Source organism: Muscardinus avellanarius (genome assembly GCF_963383645.1).
Source record: "Muscardinus avellanarius genome assembly, chromosome: 19".
In the NCBI taxonomy this organism is placed as follows: Eukaryota; Metazoa; Chordata; class Mammalia; order Rodentia; family Gliridae; genus Muscardinus; species Muscardinus avellanarius.
In genome coordinates, this window is record NC_137805.1 from 12,555,407 (window position 1) to 12,574,776 (window position 19,370).

Consider the following 19,370-nt stretch of genomic DNA (forward strand, 5'->3'; position numbering starts at 1 on the left):
GTAAGCCAGGCGTGGTGGCGCACGCTTGTGATCCCAGCAATTGAGAGGCTGAGACAGGAGGATCGGGGTTCACACAGCCTCAGCTACTTAGTGAGGCCCTTTGCAACTCAGTGAGCCCATTTCAAAATAAAGAAGAACATGCGTGGCTGCTCACTGAACGGCGAGGCTTGCCATGAACCCATGATCCTCCTGTCCCGGCCTCCCAGGTAGGGTTTACAAGTGTGCGCCACCACACTCAGTCCTAAGTGCTTTTTTTCAGTGAATCGAGTCATTAACCATTCTCTGCAAGGCCTAGAAGGCTGCTTGCCAGCACTTGTGTGGGAAAGACGGCCTCGGCGCTGCCGTTACATAATCAATTAGTGACTAAGTACCGCATTTCAGCTTTCCCAATCGCTAAAGGGTTTGGTCAGCCTCAAGGGAATAACCACAAAATTCAGGGTAGTGATAAGCCGCATTTCCCAACAGCAGTTAATGTATGACCTGCGATAGTAAGAGTGAAGTCTCTGAGTCCTAATGGCTCGATTCCGCTCCACAGGACGTACGGGTCTGTACATTTCCACTTACTTCCCTTGGACAGGTGCACAGGCTCTAGGCCGGGTCAGAACATCGGTCCAGCTCTGAGCCAAATGGTCTCGTACTGGAAGGCCCCTTCAGATGCTAACGCTTGCAGATGCGACCCTCAGATTGAGGAAGACCTGCTTTATTCTCCCCCCCCACCCCGCCCCCGGTAATATGAGAGAGGGCTTTCTAGCTCTGAGCTATTCCCTCAGACCTTTTTATTTTGAAACAGAGCCTCACTAAGTTGCGGAGGTTGGCCTTGAATTGCAATTCATTCTGTCTCAGCCTCCCAAGACTGGGATTGCAGGCTGCGCCACCACACCTGGCTGCTTTACTCTAACATCACTAGCACCTGATATAATTTACACATTTGTCTGTCTCCTCTATTAGAATACACATTCCATGGTGGAAGAGACTTTGTTCACTGTTATAGTCCCATAGGCGACAATCTGCTTGGTATATATGTCTTAAGTTTCCAAGCTGCCTTTTTCCAGAAAATTCCACCAAGAGTAGAGAAGCCAGAGGCCAAGGCTCTTAAAATAAGCCTGTGAGATAGGACAATCACAGGTTCAAGGCTAGACTCAGCAACTTAGTGAGACTCTCAGCATCTTAGCAAGACCCTGTTTCAACATATTTTTAAAATTTTTAAAGGGGTATAGGGAAGCCAGGCGTGGTGGCGCACACTTGTAATCCCCGCACTTGGGAGGCTGAGACAGGAGGATCACACAGGTTCGAAGCCAGCCTCAGCTACTTAGTGAGGCTCTCAGCAACTTAGTGAGACCCTGTTTCTAAATAAAATAGAAAATAGGTCTGGGAGTATAGCCCGGAGGTAGAAAGCCTCTGGGTTTCACCCCCAGTACCACAAAAAAATTAAGAAATAAATAATAAATAAATAAAGGGGTATGGGGGTAGAGCTTGGAGGTAGGAAGCCCCTGGTTTCGATCCCTAGTACCACAAAATAAACAAATAATCCTAAGCCTCAGGTAAAAAGTCAGAGTAAGCAAACACTTCCCAGTCAGAGAATCCCCAGGTTCAGTACTGGGGCCGGGATTTCTGGGCTTATAAGCCTGCGGGACCAGCCCCAGTGGCTGTCTGAAAGTCTACTCCGGGGTACAGCTGGGAGCAGGGACCTTTCGAGCAGAGGAGCTTGGGAACAACAGAACAGCTCTGCACTGAGGGGCCCAGGCAGGCATTCTGGGGCCCAAGGCATGGAGTGGGCAGAAACGGCTCCACAGCCAAGGCCCCGGGCAGGGCAGGGCAGGACCGCAGGCCAGCACGCAGCGCTGTGGTCGCCCGTCATCTGTCACACCCGCACGCCCCTGCAGAGAGGCCCGAGGATCAATGTCGTGAAAGGTCCCAAAGCTCATACCTCCTCAGCGATGAGCAGATGTACATGGCTCGTCTTTACCACATCACAAACCCCAAATCCTCTCAGTACTTAAGATGGGAATATCAGGAAATCACTAAGGCCACATCAATAATGAATGCTGATCCTGTAAACACATTAAGAGGAAGGGATGAGCAGACACTAAACAACAACAGCTGCCTGACGCTCCAAAGCAGGACGCCTCTCATCTCAGAGAAAGAGCGTGCGCGGGGACGGGGAGACAGCACAGGAGGCGCGATGGTCACCGCGGACCTCGGCCTTTCCATCTAAAAAGTAGAAACCACTCTCAAGGCTTGTTGGAAAAAGAAAATAAGGCCATGTTTGTCATACTATGAGTTGAGACCGACTGGTCCTGGAAATCAATTCAGTGGGTCACACACACAACTAGCAAGAAGTAAAGTGAAGCACAGTGCCGTATGTCAGACCCGTGGCTACCGGGTGAGAGGGCGGTGACAGTGAGACTTCATGAGGACCCGGCATGGGGGGAACGCTTGGAATCCCAGCATTCGGGAGGCTGAGACCGGAGGATCGCGGTTCGCGGACAGCCTCAGCTACTTAGTGAGGACCTTTGCTACTCATGAGACCCTGTTTTAAAGTAAAGAATAAAAAATAGGGCAGGGGGTGTCACTCGGAGGTAGAATGCCCCTGGGTTCCATCTCCAGTACCACTAATAATAATAATAATAATAATAATAATATTATTATTATTATTATTAAGAATAAAAAATAGGTTGGGGGCGTAGCTTTGGTAGAATACCCCTGGGTTCTATCCCCAGTGCTTAAAAAAAAAAAAAAAATGACATCATGAGAGCCCACGCGAGGACTAGAACGAAACTTTGTACAGATGCTGCTTGCAGGATGTGCTTGGTTATGAAGAGTCGCCATAAAAGTATGGTATGTATACATCTGCATGTGTATTACTTTTTATTTTCCCAAAAAAAAGAGAATAAAATACAACCAAACACAACAGAAAAGGTGTGAATGTTCATAGATAATAAAAGTACATACCACTTTATGAAACTTTTTTTTGGGGGGGACACTCGGGATTGAACCCAAGGGCAGTCTACCTCCAAGCTATACCCCAGTCCTTTCCATTTTTTATTTTGAAACAGTACCTTGCTAAATGGCCAAGTCTGTCCCCTAACCTGCGATCCTTCTGTCTCGGCCTCCCAAGCACTGGGGTTACAGGTGCATGTCACCACACTTTATGAAACTTTTGTTTCCAAATGGCACATACATGCAGGCTGGTGCTGGGACACTGTGAAGTGTATTTATTTCTGTGAACCCAGATCTATAAAAGCTTGAAAGGCCTAGAGGTGATGCAGAAAAACATGACATAACTAAATCACCACACAAATACTATTATTGGGACCCTTTCACAATGCAACCAAGAACGTAAAGCCATACAGCCTGTGTGCTGTTTAGAAACGCCCTGAGCCGGGCGTGGTGGCAGACGCTTGGAATCCCAGCATTTGGGAGGCTGAGACCAGAGGATCACAGATCATGGCCAGCCTCAGCTACTTAGTAAGGCCCTCTGCAACTTCCTGAAACCCTATTTCAAAATAAAGAATAAAAAATAGGGCTGAGAATAAAAAATAGCTCGGAGGTAGAATGTCCCTGGGTTCTATCCCCAGATCCTCAAAAAAAAGGTCTGAATCATAAATCTTGTTTTTTTTTTAATTTAGTAAATGTAGTTAGTGATTTTAATTGTTATTAAAATTAAAATTTTATTTATCTAACCTACATAGAATTTTATCTGCTAACCTACAAAGTATTTAAATTTTAATGAATTTAGATTTTTACTTGATATTCTGTGGTATGTCCAAATTCTGTAGTCAGTTTGACTGACTTTTAATTTCATAAATCCTAAGCAATTAAAAAAATAAGGACTGTGAGGCCCTCTGCAACTCAGTGAGACCTGGTTTCAAAATAAAGAATAAAAAATAGGGGAGGGGGTGTAGCTCGGAGGTCGAATGCCCCTGGGTTCCAATCCCCAGACCCGCAAAAGAAAAAAATAAGGACTGATTCTAAAAACACATCATATGTTAATGACACACACTAAGGTACTAAAGATAAACAAAGACACACCAATATTCTCTCTTTGCTGCCTGGCACTAGTCACTATGCCTAACAAACTCCTCCTGCAACAGAGGCCTGGCTCCCCCGCCAGGCAGCCCCTAGCTCCACAGCTGGCTTGGCACCCTCAGCCTCCCGACACACAGGCGCTCCAGCAAGCCACGGCCAGCCCGTGCACGCTCGAGGCCACGGAGCCCGGGAGCTGAACCTGGCCCCCAGACTGTGCTGCCCCGGGCCAGGAGCGCCCAGGATGGACCAACAGGGCTTCACTGCACAGGAGGGTGCTGCAGAGGCCAAAGAGCAGCTCCAGCGAGAGGCCCTGCCAGCAGGCTTCCCAGGAAAGGCGTGGCTGCGCTGGGCCTGGGGACTCCACTCCCGCAGGGCCGCTGTCACCACCCCTCCCCAAATCTGGGCACAGAGGCAGGGGCTGAGCCTGAGAAGCGCACATTTCCCCTGCCAACCAGGCCCTCTGGGATTACAGGCATGTGCCACCATGTCGGGCCCAGCCCCCTCCCCCCCTTTTTCTTACGGTACTGGGAATGAAACCCAGGGGCATTCTATCTCCAAGCTACACCCCCAGCCCTATTTTTTATTCTTTATTTTGAAACAGGGTCTCACTGAGTTGCAAAGGCCCTCACTAAGGAGCTGAGGCTGTCTGTGAACTGCAATCCTCCTACCTCAGCCTCCCAAATGCTGGGATGACAAGCGTGCACCACCTTGCCCAGCCAAAAAAAAACTTTTTTAATTAAGAAAAAGTGAAGGAAAGCCACAGATGAGAAGATATGTTAAATAATATATCTCACATCTGTTGGGAATATAGTTCATGGGTAAGAATATGCACTTAGTATGCACAAGGCTTTGGCTCAACCCCTAGACACCCTCCACACACACACTTTCTATTTGTTTATTTGTATGATACTGGGGATTGAACCCAAGGGCATTCTATCTCCAAGCTACACCCCCGGCCCTATTTTTTATTCTTTATTTTGAAACAGGGTCTCACTAAATTAAGGAGGGCCTTACTAACTTACTGAGGCTGGTCTTGAACCTGTGATCGTACTGTCTCAGCCTCCCAAGTCCTGGGATTTCGAGAGTTCACCAAGCCCAGTTTAGGTCTGATTTTTTTTTACAAGATTCCTCCATCAGGAGGTACGTGGTATCTGCCTCTGTGATGGTAGCAGCAGTAGTGACTGCTGTCTCGTTCTGTTAATTCAGTGGGAACTAAGAAGTATTAATATTCTTATTTATTTTAGCATAGGAGATTGAGCCCAGAGCCTTGTGTGCACTAGGCAAACTCTCTACCATGAATGACGCTCCAGACACCCTGATATTCTACCATTCCTTTCCTATTAGTCTATCAAGAGAAATGCTCCCCACCCAGCAGCTAAGCTACCCTAAGGCACAATTCATATGTGGATGGCATGAGATGCCCGGAGAAGCCCTAGGAGGCAGACGCTGTTCTCATCCCTGCCCAGATGGGAACATTAAACACATCAGTGGGAGCTGGACCGTGAGCCAGGCAGCCCAACGGCCATCTGCGCTTGTGAACACTGAATACACGTCGCTCCTCAGAGTGAGAACAAGTCCATACTCACTTTGCAGGAGAGCTCACAATGATAGTTAAGGAGACTCTAAATTCACTGAAGATGCAAATATACTGTGTCAAAAACCTAAACACTGTAGATCCTTTTTGTGTGTGTGGTACTGCAAATTAAATCCAGGGGGGCTTACCTCCAAGCTACACCCCGGCACCCCCTTTTTGGGGTGAGGGGAATGGTACAAGGGATGCAACCCAGGGGCATTCTAACTCAGAGCTAAACCCCCAACCCTATTTTTTTATTTGGAAACAGGGTCTCACTAACTTGCTGAGGCTGTCTTCAAACCTGTAATCCTATCCCAGCCTCCCAAGTACTGGGATTACAAATGTGTGCCACCATGCTCGTTTTTTTTTTTTTTTTTTGGGGGGGGGGTTGTTTCATTTTTACAGATCTGGGGATAGAACTCAAGGGCATTCAACCTCCAAGCTACACTCCCTGCCCTATTTTTTATCCTTTATTTTGAAACCGGGTCTCACTGAGTTGCAGAGGGCCTCACTAAGCAGCTGAGGCTGTCCACGAACCGCGATCCTCCAGTCTCAGCCTCCTGAACGCTGGGATTACAAGCATGTGCCACCACGCCCGGCTTCTTATTCTTTATTTTTGAAACAGGGTCTCACTGAGTTGCAGAGGGCCTTACTAAGTAGCTGAGGCTGTCCGCAAACCGCGATCCTCCAATTTCTGCCTCCCAAATGCTGGGATTACAAGCGTGCCCACCATGCCCGGCTCATGCCTGGCTTATTTTTTGTTGTGAAATAGTCTTGCTAATACTGAAAAAAAAAAAAAAAGAAAGAAAGGAAGGAAGAAAAGAAAAAAAAGAAATAGTCTTGCTAGTACTGCAAAAAAAAAAAGAAAGAAAAGAAAAAAGAAATAGTCTTGCTAAATTGCTTAGTCTTACTAAACTGCTGAGGCTGGTCTTATATCTTCAATCCTCCTGTTTCAGCCTCCCAAAACTGATACAAGAGGATCACAGGTTCAAGGACAGCCTCAGAAAGTAGTGAGACTTAGCCAATTGTGGTGGCACACGCTTGTAATCCCAGAATTTGGGAGGCTGAGACCGGAGGATCACGGTTCATGGACAGCCTCAGCTACTTAAGTGAGGCCCTCTGCAACTCAGTGAGACCCTGTATCAAAATACAGCATAAAAAAAAAAAATTAGGGCTGGGTGTAACTCCGAGGTGAAATGCCCCTGGATTCCATTGCAGTACCACACACACACACACAAAAAAAAAAAAAAAAAAGAAAGTGGGGAGTGAGACTTTCATCAACCTAGTGAGACCCCGGGATTGTAGTTCAGAGGTAGAATGCCCTTGGGCCCAATTCCTAGTACCACAAAAAAAATAAACAGATAGATAGATAGAAGTGTGGGAGGAGTGACAGAAAGAGCACATTTCAGGGGTTGAAATCCCAAGAGCAAGCAGGACATGTGGCACAGCGGGAGGAGGTGGCGCCGGCTAAGAGATGAAAAATGGTTCTCTCCTTTTGTTCTGGGATCCAGAGGGTAGTTTCAGAACGACTGGAAGACACAACGGACAGACAGACTAGCAGAGGTGCTGAAAGCAAACTCTTGAGTGTGAAGGATGCGGTATTAGTAGCATTTGCAATAGAAGCAGGTCAAGGCGTGAACTGCGTGATCCACGAGAGCGTAAACACGGACGAGGCGTGCAGGCGGCCCTGGGTAGGACCCATGGCCAGGAGCAGGCCAGGAGCAGGCGACACCAGGGACTAGCCGATGTCAAGCCTCAGTGACTGGAGAATCGGGGATTCTTTCCGCAGAAAAAAGGGAGTGAAAGAAGTCAGATTTGAGACAAAGCGAGGCTGTGAGGCCTGGCGGACCTGGGGATGCTTGCAGGTGTCGCAGGACAAACTGGGGGCTGCAGCCCTGAGTCACCGTCGAGGGGGGCAGTATTCATGACAGATGTCAGACACCAAGAACAGAAAGCGTTGCTTGTAAATCCTAGCCCCCAAAGGCTCTTTCAAGATCTCAGCAGAGCCTTCACAGAGAAACCCAAGTGACGCTGTCAGCCCCTCACACGAGGGGCTGATGCCACAGCAGCAAACCTAAAGGACATCTTGGCAGGACAGGCCCGCCCTTCCGCCCAGACGGCTACACTGCGCGCACCTCGGCTTGGCGGGGACAGTGGGCAGGAGCAAGGACCTCGGGGCGCACCCTTTGTACCTCGACAAAATTACAGAGTAAAGTTTACCTTTCTTCAGAAGGTCACTCAACCAAGCAGGCCTGATGCCATTCCTACTGCGGGGCAAACAACACAGGACAAAGATCAGCGACTGGCACGGGGAGCTGGCCAGCGGGGAGCGTGTGGGAGCACCTCACAACGCGACGGAGCATCGCCGCGTGACAAGACCTGCCCGGAGCCAGGACAGACCAGGATTCATTCGACAAGACCCTGGCAAGCGAACTGTCAAGACCCGGTGTCCGTCCGCTTCCGACCCGAGCCACGGCTGTAACTTCTCACTGCACAGCCTCCGGCAGTCACCATGCGGGGGCCGCCCCAGCACAGGCACAGGCTAACCAGCCGGCTGGGGGACATTCTCCACCTGTGCGGTGCCAAAGATGGCAAAGTGTGAAAGTCAGAAATACTGACACTAAGGTTTTCAGTTTAAAGAATGCTTTGAGCACTGTGAACTGGCTAGCAGACTTATTTTTTTAGAGATTTTCTCAATGCCCGGAGTGCTGCCGCATGCCTGTAATCCAGTTCTCGATGGCGGAGACGGAAGAACAGTTTCCAGGACAGCCTCAGCCATGCAGTGAGACTTTTGGTAGCCTAGCGAGATTCACAGGAAGGGCTGGGGGCGGGGGGCTCAGGAGTAGAATGCCCCTGGTTCAATCTCCAGCACTACAAAAAAAAAAAAAAATTCCTAGATAAATTCAAAAGTATATGATTTCTGGGCTCAGTGGCAGAGTACTTGCCTTGTGTACATGATCCCAGTTCGTCCCCAGCACTACAAAACAGATACATGATTTCTTTTTTTTTTCCCCCCAGTACTAGAGATGGAACCCAGCGGCATTCTACCTCTGACCTACATCCCAGCCCTATTTTTTATTCTTTATTTTGAAACAGGGTCTCACTGAGTTGCAGAGGGCCTCACTAAGTAACTGAGGCTGTCTGCGAACCGCGATCCTCCGGTCTCAGTCTCCCGAATGCTGAGATTACAAGTGTGTGCCGCGATACCCAGCTGCGATACATGATTTCTTACATAAGAAAAGAAAGAAAGAAAGAAAGAAAGAAAGAAAGAAAGAAAGAAAGAAATTATTGAGAATAAACCTTGGCATAAAATCCTGGCTATCTTCCCCAGGAGCACTGACGTAGAGCCGACGGTAGTCACTTGTGTTCAAAGGGGAAGTGCTAAGGCTGAAGGATAACTGCTGGACCAATGGTTTGGTCTTCCCGGCAGCCTCGCCCGCCGCTCCCAGGGGAGTCTGTGGTCGCTAAGCACCACTCAAGAGTTCTCTCAAGAATGGGCCAGTGGCCACTCCCAGGGAAGGGCTTCGAAATATATAAATCACCAGTCACCCAATAGCCGGGAAACCTGCCTTAATTCTACCTCAGAGCTGCAGCCCTAGCACTAACGTTCTCCACCAAAAGTATTTTCCACAATATTTCCACAGTTAACCAGACCTTACACTTTTTCTTTTTTAATGCAGTACTGGGGATAGAACCCAGGGGCATTCTACCTCTGAGCTACACCCCCAGCCCTATTTTTTATTCCTTATTGTGAAACAGGGTCTCACTGAGTTGCAAAGGGCCTCACTAAGTAGCTGAGAAGTGTGAAGTGTGACCCTCCTGTCTCAGCCTCCCGAATGCTGAGATTACAAGTGTGTGCCAGCTGCAGTACTGGAGATGGAACCTAGGGGCATACTACCTCCAAGCCCTATTTATTTTTTATTTTGAAACAGGGTCTCACTAAATTAAAGAGGGCCTCACTAAGCAGCTGAGGCTGGTCACAAACCTGCAATCCTCCTGTCTCAGCCTCCCACTGCTGGGATTACAAGCATGCGCTACCATGCCCAGCATATTTGACCTTTTTAAAGACTGACTTTGAGTTGGGCATGATGGCACACACTTGTAATTCCAGTACTTGGGAGGCTGAGACAGGAGGATTGGAGATTCCTGGACAGCCTCAGCAAGTACTGAGACTCATCAACCTATCAAGACCCTATTTTAAAAAAAAATAAAAAGGGCTGGGCTGTAGCTAAGAGGTAGAATGCCCCTGGGTTCCATCACCAGTACCGGAAAAAAAGAAAAAGGGGGGGGGGGGCTGGGCCAGGCATGGTGGCTCATGGCTATAATCCCAGTATTTGGGAGGCCGAGACAGGAAGATCACAGGTTTGATCTCTCTTCAACCTCATGTGACCCTGTTTTTTGTTTGTGATGGTGCTGGGGTTTGAATCCAGGGGCATTCTACCTCCAAGCTACACCTCCAGACCCATTTTATATTTTATTTGAAAACAGGGTCTCACTGAGAGCCTCAGTTGCTGAGAGCCTTACTAAGTAGCTGAGGCTGGCTTCGAACCTGCGATCCTCCTGTCTCAGCCTCCCAAGTACTAGGATTAAAAAGCTTGTGCCACCACACCCAGCTGAGACCCTTCTTCAAAATAAAGCCAGGAGTAGTGGCACACACTTGTAATGTCAATACTAGGGAGGCTGAGACAGGAGGATTGTAAATTCACAGCCAGCTTCAGCAACCTAGTGAGACCCTAGACTAGCTCAGAGGTAGAATGCCCTGGGTTCAATCCCCAGTATCAAAACAAAACAATAATTAATAATAATAGTAATAATAAAATAGGCTGAGGATACAGCTGGAAAAGAGAATTCCCGTGTTCAACTCCTAGCATTAAGGAAAAAAAAAAAAAAAAAAAAAAAAAACGCTTTCAGCCGGGCGTGGTGGCACACGCTTGTAATCCTGCTCTTGGGAGGCTAAGACAGGAGAATCGCACAGGTTCAAAGCCAGCCTCAGCTACTTTGAGGCTCTCAGCAACTTAGTGAGACCCTGTTTCCAAATAAAGTATAAAATAGGTCTGGGAGTATAGCACAGAGGTAGAAAAGTCCCTGGGTTCCATTCCCAGGACCACGAAAAAAAATAATAAAATAAAAAATTTAAAAAGCTGCCAGGCGTGGTGGCGCACGCTTGTAATCCCAGCATTCGGGAGGCTGAGACCAGAGAATCACGGTTCGCGGACAGCCTCAGCTACTTAGTGGGGCCCTCCACAACTTAGTGAGACCCTGTTTCAAAATAAAGAATATTTTTTTTAAAAATAGGACAAAGGGTGTCGCTCAGAGGTAGAATGCCCCTGGGTTCCATCCCCAGACCCACAGAAAATAAATAAATAAATAAATAAATAAATAATAAAAAAGCTTTATCTTGCTGTTTTTCTAATTTTTAATAACATAAGATAAACAAGTGGTATTTGGGCATTTTTTTCAAAGTTAATCAATGCAGAAACTTTTGAAGTCTGTAAATTAATTATATATTCTCTTTTTGGTGTGGGTGGTACTGGGGATTGAACCCAGAGAGCTATACCCCCACCCCACCTGCTCTTTTATTTCTGATTTTGAAACAGGGTCTACTAAGTTGCAGAGAGCCTTGATACATTGCTGGGGCTGGGGCTACACCTGAGATCCTCCTGTAACAGTTTCCAGAGTACTGGGATTACAGGTGTGTACCACCACATCCAGCTTCATTCTATATTCAGAGCAGCATTCTATAACATGAAGGGGGGCCTCCAAGAATTAGAAAACCCATTAACCACTCTGCATCTAATCAGTGGTATCATCTTGAACAAGAGATTTAAACTGGGCAAAGTTGCGCAGGCTTGCAATCCCAGCATTTGGGAGGCTGAGACAGGAGAATCACAGTTCGCAGACAGCCTCAGCTACTTAGTGATGCCCTTTGCAATTCGGTGAGACCTTGTTTCAAAATAAAGAACAAAAAATAGGGGTGGGGTATAGCTCAGAGGCACAATGCTTTTGGGTTACATCCCCAGTACTATTTAAAGAGAGAGAGAGAGAGAGAGAGAGAGAGAGAGAGAGAGAGAGAGAGAGAGAGAAAGAAACAGGGTTGGGGATATAGACCAGAAGTAGGAAAATCTGGGCATGGTGGCGCACGCTTGTAATCCCAGCATTTGGGAGGCTGAGACCAGAGGATCGCGGTTCACGGACAGCCTCAGCTACTTAGTGAGGCCCTCTGCAACTCAGTGAGACCCGGTTTCAAAATAAAGAAGAAAAAAAAATAGGACAGGGGCTGTAGCTCGGAGGTCGAATGCCCCTGGGTTCCATCCCCAGACCTGAAAAAAAAAAAAAAAAAAAAAAAAAAAGCAGGGTACCCCTAAATTCAACACACACACACACACACACACACACACACACACACACACACACACAGAGAGAGGCAGTATTTAACCAGCAGCAACTACAGTTGCCATGTTGTTATAAAGTGTCAAGCTCTGCCCTAGATAGTAACATGCTTAGCATTCAAGACTAGCTCAAATGTTCTATGAAGCACAAGCATTTTGTCACTCTTATTTTAGGGATGGACAAACTGAGGCTTTTACAAGTTAAAAGATTTGCTCAAAGTTACCCAACTGGTAAGAAGCAGAGGTCCAGCTCAAGCTGGATCTAGCTGGCACCTAAGCCCCTGTTAAAACTCAAATTCCCCTTGCTAAGTGATGCTCTTTACCTCCTCCCCATACTGGTTTGATCACACTTCAGCATTTAAATAAAAAGCAGAAACCCCAGAACCTTTAACTTCCAAAACAAAATCTCCTCAAATGCCAATCCAATAAGTTTTTGTTTTTTGGTGTTGTTTGTTTTGTTTTGTTTGCAGTACAGGGTGATGGAACCCAGGGGCATTTTATCTCCAAGCTACACCCCAGACCTACTTTTTCATTCTTTATTTTGAAACAGGGTCTCACTGAGTTGCAAAGGGCCTCACTAAATAGCTGAGGCTGGCCAGGAACCCAGATCCTCCTGTCTCAGCTTCCCAAATGCTGGGATTACAAATATGAGCCACCACGCCTGGCTTCCAATAAGTTTTAAGATGTCACAATTCATTCTTTTGCTTTCCTAAGCTCCACAGGAAACATAGTTTGGCAGGAAGAGGCTCATTCCCAAAACTTAAGTTCCAAGTTTCTTAGCTTGGCAACTACCGTGCTGCAGGACTTTAGAATTATAAGCACAGATCCCAGAGGAGAACATTTCTTTTATTAGCAATGGCTTTGAAAATCCCATTCTAGGATGCTAAATATAACAAAATGTCTCCTGCCTTTTATAAATAAACACATTCCCCAAATTCTTTTGATGCTATAGTGATTGTCTATTTACAAGCTTTGCCAAGGTGGTAAAGCAACAGTAGAAACTGTAACACCTTGAGGAATCAATCAAATCTGTCCGTGTGTGTGTGTGTGTGTGTGTGTGTGTGTGTGTGTGTGTGTGTGTGTGTTGCTGGGGATTAAACCAAAGGGCGTTCTACCTCCAAGCAACACCCCCAGTCCTATTTTTTATTCTTTATTTTGAAACCGGGTCTCACTGAGTTGCAAAGGGCCTAAGTAGCTGAGGCTGTCTGTAAACCTTGATCCTCCGGTCTCAGCCTCCCAAATGCTGGGATTACAAGCGTGCACCACCAACGCCCGGCCCCAGCCCTATTTCTTTATTCTTTATTTTGAAACAGGGTCTCACTAAGTTGCAGAGGGTTTCACTAAGTAGCTAAGGCTGTCCACGAACCTGAATCCTCCCGTTTCCCAAGTACTGGGATTAGAAGCGTGCGCCACCATGCCCAGCTTCTACCTCTTTCTTACTGGAGATTGAATCCAGGGGCATTCTACCTCCAAGCTACATCCCCAGGCCTATCTTTTTTTTTGAAACAGGGTCTCACTAGGTTGATGAGAGCTTCACTACTTGCTGAGGCTGTCCTAGAACCTACAATCCTCCTGTCTCAGCCTCGAGTTCTAGAAATACAGGCCTGCGCCACCATGCCCAGCTGTCCTACCTCTTTATTTCCCTAAAAAGACATCCTTATTTTGTTGTTTTCTTATTGTTGTTTTGTTTGTACTGGGGATTAACCCCAGGGCATTCTACCTGCTGAGATTAACGTGTGTGTGCTGAGATTAATGTGTGCACAGCCACCACATCGGCTGCTTTTTAGGGACCGATATGCACCTGCTGGACCTCTCCCCCCCAGGAATCCTTCCACTGGGCTTAAGGGCAGTTGTAATTATTATTGCACCTTTAGCTGGACAGATCCTCATGTCTTCCCTACCTAAAACATGGATGTGAAAGTAAGAATCAACTGGCACTTTATCTTTGCAAGACGGATCCAAGGAGTTGGGGTGCGGAGAGAAAATACTGTTTTGCCTCATAACCTCATGGTTGTTTGTGTTTTGTTTCCATGTAGGGTTATTATGAACATCTTTTCAAAAACACAGCCCATCAGCTAGCTGCCTTTCTCCTAACACTTCCTTGGTCTACAGAGTCCCATTAACACCAAGCATGATTTCGCCTCAAACAAGACTACAAGCTGGGCCTTGGTGGCCCAGTCTGTAACCCCAGTACGTGGGTTGCTGAGACAGGACTGCTGGTTCAAAGCCAACCTCAGCAACGTGGTAAGGCTCTCAACCTAGAAAGACCATGCTTCCAAATAAGAAATGGAAAGGGCTGGGGTGGAGCTCAGAGGTAGAATGCCCAAGGTTCAATCCCCAACGCTACAATAACAACAACAACAACAACAACAACAACATGTGTATGTATGTGCATGTGTGTACTTGGAGAGTTCTCCTTGAATGATCTGTCGAGAACAACAGAAAATTGTTTAAAAAGCCCCATTATTTTTCATCCAAAACATTCATCCTAGTAAACTGCTCTGTGGACCAATTATGATGACTCCTTAGCAACCTTTCCCCCAATCATCAAAAGTACAGACTTGCTAGGTATGGTGATGCATGCCTACCCAGAACCTGGGAGGTTGAGACAGGAAGATCCCAGGTACTAGGATCGGCACCTAGTAGATCTCATAATACAGACCAGGCTTAACAATTTAGCAAGACCTTCAGCAGCTTAGAAAGACCTTGTTTCAAAAACCAAATATAAAATAGGGCTGGGGTGTAGCTCAGAATTAGAATGGCCTTGAGTTCAGCCTCCAGTACCAAAAATAAATAGATAAATAAATACAGGCTACATGAGTGGGTGCCATGAGCCTGCAGTAAGGCAACAGGGATTGGTGGGAACAGATGATCCTCAGCTCTAGCCAAACATTAATCGGGTAAGAATGTGATAACAGATTCTCCAGTCGCCCAAAACGGGCAAGAAATTTTCAGATGGGTAGGAGAAATCTTGATTATTTAAGGAAACGAGTGACCCCTTGGCAGCCCCTAACTTAACCAGTCTCTATCATTCTGGTTCAGGCTCGCACTATTTAGCCATCACTGCGCGATCAATTTTCCAAATACATCACTCTTGGGCTGGGATGTAGCTCAGAAGGAGAGCATTTGTAAGGCCCTGGGTTCCATCAACAGCGCCGTAAAAACAACAACAAACGCACTGCTCCTGACCACTGCTAACCAGAAAAGCACAAATCCTACCCAAGAATCCCAAATCTTACGTGGCCACTCAATGTCCACGGTAACCCAACCCCTCTCCACCTTCCTCAACTCCCCAACACAAACCTGGCGCTTCCATCAGAGAAGTCCACCCTCCCCGTTACACCTCACCCCCTCCAACGGGCTGCATCCCCGCCAAAATGGCCTCCTCCTCACCTTCCTCTTCTACCCCATCACGCTCACACTTGGAGCAGGAAACAAGCCCACTATCTGGGAGGAGATCCTCCAACACCTGACGACTAACGGGCTCGCTCACCGCCGGAGTCCAAACGCCTCTCTGATCAAGGCCAGCGGGCTTCACTTCCCAAAGGAGGTTTAAATCTCCCAGGAGACACATCCTGTGGCCTTGTCTTGATTTTACAAATAATAATAACAACTACTATTATTATTAATTATTATTATTAATTAAGAGGAAGCAGCCTCAAGTCGCGGGGCCTTAACTGCGGCCCGGGATGCGGGGCCCCCGGCCAGCCCGCGAGCTCGGCTCTGCACCCAGCTGCGATCCCCGGCCCGACCCGGAGTCGCGCGCGGCCGCCGAGGCTCGCCGGGCCCCAGGACCCCGCGGCCCGGCCGCGCCCACCGCGACGCCCGCTACCTTGTCCTCGGGCGGCGAGTCCGGCTCGCGGGCCGCCCGCTGCCTCAGCTCCGTCATGCTGGAAAGCCGGGCGCGGAGTCGCGGCGGGCGAGCGGCGCGGCCACCGGGGCGGGGAGCTCAGCGCGGCGTCCGCCTTCCTCGGCCGCCCGCCGCTCAGTCGGCGGCTCGCAGGCCCCTCGCTAGCCCGGCCGCCGGCCCGCAGCCCCGCCCAGCGCCGCCAGGGCCGCCCCGTCGCCCGAGCCCAGCCCCGCCGGCCTCCCGCAGCTCCGGCCGCTCGCTCCTCCTCCGGGAAGCTGGGCTCCGGGCGAGCGCGCACGCGCACCGCCGCCATCTCCGCCCGGGAGATCCGCCAATGGCGCGAAGACGCCGAGGGGCGGGGCGGGGGCGGGGCCTAGTCGGACAGAGTGGCGCGCATTGGACAGCAGCACGAGGGGGCGGGAAAAGGCGTGCGATTCGGAGCGAGATTAGCCAATGGGAGCCCCGACTGACCGCGGAAGTCCGGCCCGAGCGTCCTGGGCTCTGTAGGTAATTTACTAAGAGCAGAAGCGCCCTCCAGAGGATCTACCCTGTGAGTAATTTACAGCTAGGGTTTTATCTCAAACGCCATCAGGAGGCTTTTCTCAGACCATAATTGGTGAGGCCCTTCGCGCTGACCTGATTAGATTAAAGAAGGGAATCCAGTGATAAGGAAATGAAACTCGAATTTAAGCCTGCGTCGCTTTGCCAAAAGGTCTCTAGTTAGGGCAAATTGTGTGCTAGGCACCAAACTGAGCAATTGGTTTATTTATTTATTTATTTATTTATTTATTTATTTTGGTACTGGGGATGAAACCCCGAGACAGTCTACCTCCAAATTATACCCCAACTCGATTTTATTTCTTATTTTATTTATTTATTCACTCATTTATTTTGTGGGTCTGGGGGTGGAACCCAGGGATATTCTACCTACGAGCTACACCTCCCTCCCCTGTTTTTTTATTCTTTATTTTGAAACAGGGTCTCACTAAGTTGCAGAGGGCCCCACTAAGTAGCTGAGGCTGTCCACAAACCGCGACCCTCGTGTCTCAGCCTCCTGTGTGTGCCACCACACCCCCTATTTGTTTGTTTGTTTGTTTAGTATTGGGTATTGAATCCAAGGGCATTTTACTTCTGAGCTCCCCCCCACCTATTGTTAATTATGTTGAAACAGGGTCTCACTAAGTTGCAGAGCCTCACTAAATATCTGGCGCTGGCGGCGAACTTCAATCCTCCTGTCTCAGCCTCCCAAGTACTGGGATTACAACCTTGCACCACCACGCCCAGCTTATTTCAAATTTTGAAACAAGGTCTTACTAAATTGCAGAGGGCCTTGTTAAATTGCCAGAGCTGGCTTGGACTCCGTGATCCTCCTGTCGCGGCCTCCCCACGCCTGGTTGAGTAATCGCTTTTGTTCATTTATCTCACTCAATCCACGTTCACTTGGAAATAGATACGATATTCATTTTACAAATAAGGTCATCTACTGTTTCAGGTTCTTGGTTTCTGGGAGAGGTTGCTTTTTTAGAAAAAGGGAAGACTTATTTGCTCACAGTTCTGAAGTTTTCAAAGGTTTCAGTCCATGTTAGGCCAGGTCATTTCTATAGCAGAGCTCAGGGCCTGGCACCGGAAGCAGACAGATGTGGAGGTTTTTATCTTATTTTGGGGTGAAAATTGAACCCAGGGCCCACAGCATACAGGGGCTCCACTATTGTTGAAAAACCTTTTTGGAGAACAGGAATCCTGCCTACCTTGTTTACTATGGATTCCTTATGTACCTGACACATCCTGAGTACTTGTTGAATGAATTTAAACTTATAACAGAATATTATTGAATGAATTTAAAGCTTAGAAAATCATTTGGCCAGGCCAGGCGTGGTGGCGCACGCTTGTAATCCCCGCGCTTGGGAGGCAGAGACAGGAGGATCGCGCAGGTTCGAAGCCAGCCACGCTGGCTTAAGAGACCTGGTTTCCAAATAAAAATATAAAATAGGTCTGGGAGTGTAGCCCGGAGGTAGAAGGGCTTCCAGGAACCCCAGTACCACCAAAAGAAAAAAAAAGAAAATCATTTGGCCAAGAATCAGTGGCTAAAAAATGCCTAGCAAGAATTGGAACAGATGTTTCCAAGACTAAACTCTGACCCCAATGTACATGCCACCTGAATTCATCAGTAACTGTGTTGCTCCAGCTTTGCCCCCTGTGCTTCCTACTTGCTTCTTAGTAAGCTGTGCAAAACAAAAGCTCTCCAATCTTAACGTATTGTAACCTCACAGTAGGACATTTACGGATAGAGGATAGACGTTTGCACATAGAGTTGCAATTTCCTCTGAGCGGTTTTGACCTCAGCTGTGGGACTTAAAAAAAGAAGTGGGAAAAGGGCATTACATATTCCTGATTTATCTTTATTCTTTTTTTGTTTTTAATACTAGGGATTGAACTCTGGGTCATTCTACCTACCTCTGAGATACACTCTCTGCCCCCCTTTTTTTTTTTTTTTTCCAGTACTAGGGATGGAACCCAGGCCCAGTCCTGTCTCCTTCCGAGCTACACCCCCAGCCCTATTTTTTACTCTTTATTTTGAAATGGTCTCACTGAGTTGCAAAGGGCCTAAGTAGGTGAGGTTGTCTATGAACTGTGATCCTCCTGTCTCAGCCTCCTGAATGCTGGGATTACAAGTGTGTGCCACCACGCATGGCTTCTTATTTTTTATTTTAAAGCAGGATCGTGCTAAGATGCCAAGGGTTTCCCTAAATTGCTGAGGCTGGCCTCAAACCTTCAATCTTCTGTCTTCCCCTCCGAAGCATTGAGATTACAGGCGTGCACACATCTCCAGGCCTATATTCCTGGTTTCTGTAAGACTGCATTTCCAAAATTCCCAAATTCTTGCAACAGTAATTGAAAGGGATGGTAACACAGACTTGGAGGAGTCCTGAACTCCGAACTTTGTTTCCTGTTGAATACCACTGCACAGTACTTGGGTGGTATGTTTTTGTTTGTTTTATACTGAGAATTGAACCCAGAGTTGTTTAGCCACCAAGCCTCATCTGTCCAGCTCTTTGTGTGTTGTGAGGGGATGGGTTGGGTAGTGGAGCTTACATCCAGAGGCACTGTACCACTAAACTGTGCCCTCAGCCATGAGTGTGTGGTGTGTGTGTGTGTGTGTGTGTGTGTGTGTGTGTGTGTGTGTGTGTTTTGCTGGAGATTGAGCCAAGGGGCATTCTACCTCCAGGCTACACCCCCAGCTTGATATTTTTATTCTTTATTTTGAAACAGGGTCTAAGTTGCAGAGAGTCTCACTAAGTAGCTGAGGCTGTCCATGAACATGTGATCCTCCTGTCTCTGCCTCCCAAGTACTGAGATTACAAACGTGCGCCACCACACCCAGCTTGCCTTCAGCCTTTTTATTAAAAAAATTTATTTATTTTCATTGTGGGTGCTGAGGACTGGACCCAGAGTCATTCTATCTTCAAGATATACCCCTACCCTACGTGTGTGTGTGTGTGTGTGTGTGTGTGTGTGTGTACTGGGGGTA

The 19,370-nt window shown here is 47.8% G+C and overlaps 1 protein-coding gene across 2 annotated transcripts in view; it reads right to left on the bottom strand.

Annotated features, from left to right (window-relative positions):
* Positions 1–15,880, bottom strand: part of CDS2 (CDP-diacylglycerol synthase 2) — a gene marked incomplete at its 5' end in the record, with an annotated part of 44,869 nt that extends 28,989 nt beyond the window's left edge. For both annotated transcript variants that reach the window (XM_080716124.1, XM_080716123.1), the window contains one exon: positions 15,824–15,880. In XM_080716124.1, coding sequence (XP_080572250.1) covers positions 15,824–15,880 — 57 coding nt within the window. The remainder of the gene's footprint in view (positions 1–15,823) is intronic.
* Positions 15,881–19,370: the final 3,490 nt, after the last annotated feature.